Source organism: Drosophila obscura, unplaced genomic scaffold (genome assembly GCF_018151105.1).
Source record: "Drosophila obscura isolate BZ-5 IFL unplaced genomic scaffold, ASM1815110v1 contig_46, whole genome shotgun sequence".
NCBI classification, from domain to species: domain Eukaryota; kingdom Metazoa; phylum Arthropoda; class Insecta; order Diptera; family Drosophilidae; genus Drosophila; species Drosophila obscura.
Genome location: NW_024542835.1, coordinates 2091103 through 2097994, shown reverse-complemented (window position 1 = coordinate 2097994; position 6892 = coordinate 2091103). Strand labels below are relative to the sequence as shown.

The window sequence follows — 6892 nt, the reverse complement described above, 5'->3', positions numbered from 1 at the left end:
CTTATTTACAAGCAGAGTTCCTCAGCAGCTCCCCTATGCTTATCTGCGCGGACAATTTTACGGGATTGAGGTGGGCATTTAGAAAAACGACTGACAGCACTTTGGTTTACAGCAGACTATTGCGATCAACTGTGAAACATCTGCAGGTAAAAAAGTTTCCCCATGGATTTGTATCTTTGGGTTCAAAGTTCCAAACAAAGTTGAATGTTATCACCATAAGTATAGTTTCAGCATTTGTGTGTTCTTTTGAACAACAATTTCAGACCCATCAAACAAAGTGCAGAAATATTTCAACCCAAAATGTATATTCCTTATCTAAAAGCTTTTTACGTAAATTAAGGTGGTTTTTCGTGCCTTTACTCCAAATTATACAAAAGAAATATCGAGAAAGAAAGTACTTAAATAATTTCCCCATCGATGTTGCATCAGTGCGTTCTGGAAGGCCAAGATGGTAGGAGCTGAATGGTCGGGAAGTTCTTTTTATACTTAACGAATTTCTTATTTCAGATCTGGCGTTTCTTTGTGATTGTTGCGTTGTGGATTGTACTTCTGGCTACCACCATAAGAACGCAAACAACAGAAGCATCAGGCTTATGCATTATATTTCCACACTTACCAATATGCAAAACCACTACCGTAACTTCAGAAATAACTACTACAGAACCGATTAGCACAGAAACGGCTGTAACTTTCAGCACTGAAGCCCCCACAACTACCGAAGAGACAACATCCACTGAAACACCTACAACTTCTGAAGAGACAACATCCACTGAAACACCTACAACTTCTGAAGAGACAACATCCACTGAAACACCTACAACTTCTGAAGAGACAACATCCACTGAAACACCTACAACTTCTGAAGAGACAACATCCACTGAAACACCTAAAACTTCTGAAGAGACAACATCCACTGAAACACCTACAACTTCTGAAGAGACAACATCCACTGAAACACCTACAACTTCTGAAGAGACAACATCCACTGAAACACCTACAACTTCTGAAGAGACAACATCCACTGAAACACCTACAACTTCTGAAGAGACAACATCCACTAAAACACCTACAACTTCTGAAGATACAACATCCACTGAAACACCTACAACTTCTGAAGAGACAACAACCACTGAAGCACCTACAACTCAAACAACCACTGAACCTACAACTCGAGGAGGCTTACATTTATTCCACACTTACCAATGAAAACCACCACCGAAACACCTACAACTTCTGAAGAGACAACATCCACTGAAACACCTACAACTTCTGAAGAGACAACATCCACTGAAACACCTACAACTTCTGAAGAGACAACATCCACTGAAACACCTACAACTTCTGAAGAGACAACATCCACTGAAACACCTACAACTTCTGAAGAGACAACATCCACTGAAACACCTACAACTTCTGAAGAGACAACATCCACTGAAACACCTACAACTTCTGAAGAAACAACATCCACCGAAACACCTACAACTTCTGAAGAGACAACATCCACTGAAACACCTACAACTTCTGAAGAGACAACATCCACTGAAACACCTACAACTTCTGAAGAGACAACATCCACTGAAACACCTACAACTTCTGAAGAGACAACATCCACTGAAACACCTACAACTTCTGAAGAGACAACATCCACTGAAACACCTACAACTTCTGAAGAGACAACATCCACTGAAACACCTACAACTTCTGAAGAGACAACATCCACTGAAACACCTACAACTTCTGAAGAAACAACAACCACTGAAACACCTACAACTTCTGAAGAGACAACATCCACTGAAACACCTACAACTTCTGAAGAAACAACAACCACTGAAACACCTACAACTTCTGAAGAGACAACATCCACTGAAACACCTACAACTTCTGAAGAGACAACATCCACTGAAACACCTACAACTTCTGATGAGACAACATCCACTGAAACACCTACAACTTCTGAAGAGACAACATCCACTGAAACACCTACAACTTCTGAAGAGACAACAACCACTGAAGCACCTACAACTACCGATGAAAAAACAACCACCGATGAACCTACAACTATCGAGGAAGGCTTATGCATTTTATTTCCACACTTACCAATATGCAAAACCACCACCGAAACACCTACAACTTCTGAAGAGACAACATCCACTGAAACACCTACAACTTCTGAAGAGACAACATCCACTGAAACACCTACAACTTCTGAAGAGACAACATCCACTGAAACACCTACAACTTCTGAAGAGACAACATCCACTGAAACACCTACAACTTCTGAAAAAACAACAACCACCGAAACACCTACAACTTCTGAAGAGATAACATCCACTGAAACACCTACAACTTCTGAAGAGACAACATCCACTGAAACACCTACAACTTCTGAAGAGACAACATCCACTGAAACACCTACAACTTCTGAAGAGACAACATCCACTGAAACACCTACAACTTCTGAAGAGACAACATCCACTGAAACACCTACAACTTCTGAAGAGACAACATCCACTGAAACACCTACAACTTCTGAAGAGACAACATCCACTGAAACACCTACAACTTCTGAAGAGACAACATCCACTGAAACACCTACAACTTCTGAAGAGACAACATCCACTGAAACACCTACAACTTCTGAAGAGACAACATCCACTGAAACACCTACAACTTCTGAAGAAACAAAAACCACTGAAACACCTACAACTTCTGAAGAGACAACATCCACTGAAACACCTACAACTTCTGAAGAAACAACAACCACTGAAACACCTACAACTTCTGAAGAGACAACATCCACTGAAACACCTACAACTTCTGAAGAGACAACATCCACTGAAACACCTACAACTTCTGAAGAGACAACATCCACTGAAACACCTACAACTTCTGAAGAGACAAAATCCACTGAAACACCTACAACTTCTGAAGAGACAACATCCACTGAAACACCTACAACTTCTGAAGAAACAACAACCACTGAAACACCTACAACTTCTGAAGAGACAACATCCACTGAAACACCTACAACTTCTGAAGAGACAACATCCACTGAAACACCTACAACTTCTGAAGAGACAACATCCACTGAAACACCTACAACTTCTGAAGAGACAACATCCACTGAAACACCTACAACTTCTGAAGAGACAACATCCACTGAAACACCTACAACTTCTGAAGAGACAACATCCACTGAAACACCTACAACTTCTGAAGAGACAACATCCACTGAAACACCTACAACTTCTGAAGAGACAACATCCACTGAAACACCTACAACTTCTGAAGAGACAACATCCACTGAAACACCTACAACTTCTGAAGAGACAACATCCACTGAAACACCTACAACTTCTGAAGAGACAACATCCACTGAAACACCTACAACTTCTGAAGAGACAACATCCACTGAAACACCTACAACTTCTGAAGAGACAACATCCACTGAAACACCTACAACTTCTGAAGAGACAACATCCACTGAAACACCTACAACTTCTGAAGAGACAACATCCACTGAAACACCTACAACTTCTGAAGAAACAACAACCACTGAAACACCTACAACTTCTGAAGAGACAACATCCACTGAAACACCTACAACTTCTGAAGAGACAACATCCACTGAAACACCTACAACTTCTGAAGAGACAACATCCACTGAAACACCTACAACTTCTGAAGAGACAACATCCACTGAAACACCTACAACTTCTGAAGAGACAACATCCACTGAAACACCTACAACTTCTGAAGAAACAACAACCACTGAAACACCTACAACTTCTGAAGAGACAACATCCACTGAAACACCTACAACTTCTGAAGAGACAACATCCACTGAAACACCCACAACTTCTGAAGAGACAACATCCACTGAAACACCTACAACTTCTGAAGAGACAACATCCACTGAAACACCTACAACTTCTGAAGAGACAACATCCACTGAAACACCTACAACTTCTGAAGAGACAACATCCACTGAAACACCTACAACTTCTGAAGAGACAACATCCACTGAAACACCTACAACTTCTGAAGAGACAACATCCACTGAAACACCTACAACTATTGGGCAATCAACAACCAATGAAGCACAGACAACTATTGAAAATGCAACGGCAACCCCAACAATAACGGAATCCACGACTTCGGCAACAGGTTCTCAACCGAGTATAGAGCAGCACGTTCATTATCACGAGATATTTGGGGGGCCGGGCTTTTTTTTGCCCTTGCCAGGACTTCCACTTCCACCATTGCTATTTCCTGGACCTAACTTGCCACTAGCAGCAGCTGATGCTTCCATACTTGGCATTCTTCCTATTCCTGTTCCTATTCTTCCCCCACCACCTCCCCCGCCTCGTCTGCCAAATATTTTCCCCTTTCCCAACATTTTCGGAAAATAAGTTACAGTTCTATCTATCATGAAAACAAATAATATATTATTTTAAATTACGAGTTTTCATACTTTAAAAAAGAGGCACAAGTCGTTATATTTATTTATTATTTTGGATAATTATTTTTATACCCGTACTCAAAAAAGAGTTAAGGGGTATATTAGATTTGTGGTAAAAGTGGATGTGTGCAACGCCGAGAAGGAAACGTTTTCGACCCCATAAAGTATATATATTCTTGATCAGCATCAAAAGCCGAGTCGATAAAACCATGTCCTCTGTCCGTCTATCCGTCTTGATGAGCGCCTAGATCTCAGAGACTATAAGAGCTAGAGCACTAACCATACAGTATATAGATGTGCCAGTTCATACAACGAAAGGGGCGCAGCTGAGTTTTCTGTCCCAGCTCCCAGGCGCTTCGGCTCTGTGATGCTGAGACATTCGGGTCGGGAGCCAGGCCATTCGGGTCGGAAGCTGGGCCGTTCGGCATGTATGACTCATGTCGGGAAGCGAAAGCAAGCTGAACATTGCAAATGTATGTGTGTAAAGTTTACAATGTAAACAGACACGACAAAATTTTTATCAATTCTTATTTTCCGAAACCGTTTTGAGTTTCGTTTCCAGGTTACGTAAATGTGTGTGTGCCATGTATTCACACATACTGTGCTTGTGTGTGGGCTCTACAATTTTTGGCCGCTTGGAAAAGCATTGTTGTCAGAAATTCTGCAGTTTCCTGACGACAACGTACTAAATGGAGAGCGTACTCCATATTTTATTGTTGGAGATGATGCGTTCCCGTTGCATAAGCGTATAAAAAAAAAAGAAGGAAACAAAAGGGGGGGCAAAACTTTGCCGCGGGAGGGGAAAATATGAAGCCATTTAGCTCTCTCTGCCGCGACGTCAGCAGAGCAGAATTTTCTCTGCTGGTACGTCATCAGGCAGAATAACGAAACCACACGAAGTCTTTACGCTGTACGTGTGCCGACTGCGCTGCCCGAAATTTTTTCCTATGCACAGTGCATACGACGCTGCCGACCTCTGGCGTAAATACTTCGTGTGGTTTCGTTATTCTGCCTGATGACGTAGCGGCAGAGAAAATTCTGCTCTGCTGACGTCGCGGCAGAGAAACATGCTTCGGCCTATGCACAAACGGCTTCATATTCTGCCCGCTTGCCTCAGCGGCAGAGAAGCATTCTTGTGCCCTATGCACAATTCTTCGGCTTTCGCAGCGGCAGAGAAATAAGTAACGTATTTGACTTCGTGTCTGTTGTTTTCGCACACAAACGCACCAAAAAAATGTGTGAGTCTGTGTGCCGACCCCTGATGTAGAGTCTAAATGGTACATGTATAATCTAAATGTTAGATGTAGAATGTACATAATACATGTAGATGTAGATAACAGATGTAGCAAAAAAATGTAAAATGTAAAATTTTTTTTTTTAATTCTAAAATTCTAAAAAATCATATGCTCAAAAATGTATATATTGACTGAGTACGGGTATAAGTAGAGTCGCGTCCTCAAAAGCGACTAGCACGTTCCTTCTCGTTTTATTTCATATTAAAGAATACATTTTACTAAAGCTTATAGCTACTACATTTGCTCAGCAGATTTTCTTAATGACCTCTTCTTTTTTTATAAAATAATGTGTTATATCCTCATCGACTTCTGCCTTATCTTCCAACGGCAACGAGTTGAGCATGGAATCCCAGTATGCCAAAACAGGATTCACCTGCTGATCGACGAATTTTCCGAAAATATCACAAACATGGGATGCACATGAGGAATTTTTTGGCGGAGATAGCTTCTTTGCTTTCCTTTCCTGTGAAAAATAGTTTAGGAATTAAAAATTACGTTTATAACTAAGTCGAGGTATTCTACTTACATAAGAATACGTTGAGCTACTGAGATCATCCAGCTCCTTCTCTAAATCCTTCTCGCCTGCGGCCCACTGTGTCTCCAAATACGAGGTGCCGCATACTGCAGCGTCATCCAGCCCGGCTGAGCTGCTCTCATCCTTGGGCAAGAAGTCGAAGGCAAACGTACGCCTCTGTGCAGAAATGTCGGGCAAGAATGCCATGTGTGGAGCAAACATCCACTCGTCACCGTCATTCGCCACTGGGTTCTGCATTTGGATCCCTCCTGCACTACCACTCTTGCTTCTGCTTGCCGACTTTATATGGTAGCGGTAGCTGTCCTTCAAAGATTTCCAAGCCATTTTGCAAATAGTCACTGTAAAAAAATTCTACTATCAATAAATAAATAACTGACCTAAATTATATTTACCGTCCTTGTTTATTTCTCTAGCCACAGAATCCCAAGCATTTTTGGTTGCTATGGAGTCGAAATGTTTTTTATTGGCCAGGTCCCATATCACTGGCCTTTTCTCCACCGACTTTATTAAAAGTAGTTTGCACTCCTGTGAGAACTCGGCAAGCCGCTTGTTTTTTAATATCTTTCCCTCCATATTTAAAGTCTGTGTGTTGTGTGTGTT

The 6892-nt window shown here is 41.5% G+C and overlaps 1 protein-coding gene across 1 annotated transcript; it reads right to left on the bottom strand.

Moving 5' to 3' along the window:
- Positions 1-5945: 5945 nt before the first annotated feature.
- LOC111079820 lies at positions 5946-6892 on the bottom strand. The gene is made up of 3 exons (XM_022375133.2): positions 6685-6892; positions 6284-6630; positions 5946-6220 (listed from the first exon to the last, which is right to left on the bottom strand). The coding sequence occupies exons 1-3, from the start codon at positions 6863-6865 to the stop codon at positions 6002-6004; spliced, it is 747 nt and encodes a 248-aa protein (XP_022230825.1). The 5' UTR covers positions 6866-6892; the 3' UTR covers positions 5946-6001.

Bases quoted from the DNA above. Each gene is read 5' to 3' on its own strand.
- LOC111079820 (XM_022375133.2), bottom strand. From the start codon at position 6,865: ATGGAGGGAAAGATATTAAAAAACAAGCGGCTTGCCGAGTTCTCACAG. The intron at 6,631-6,684 runs GTAAATATAATT...ATTTTTTTACAG, and splicing joins TAGAGAAATAAACAAGGACG to TGACTATTTGCAAAATGGCT. The intron at 6,221-6,283 runs GTAAGTAGAATA...TATTTTTCACAG, and splicing joins GTAGCTCAACGTATTCTTAT to GAAAGGAAAGCAAAGAAGCT.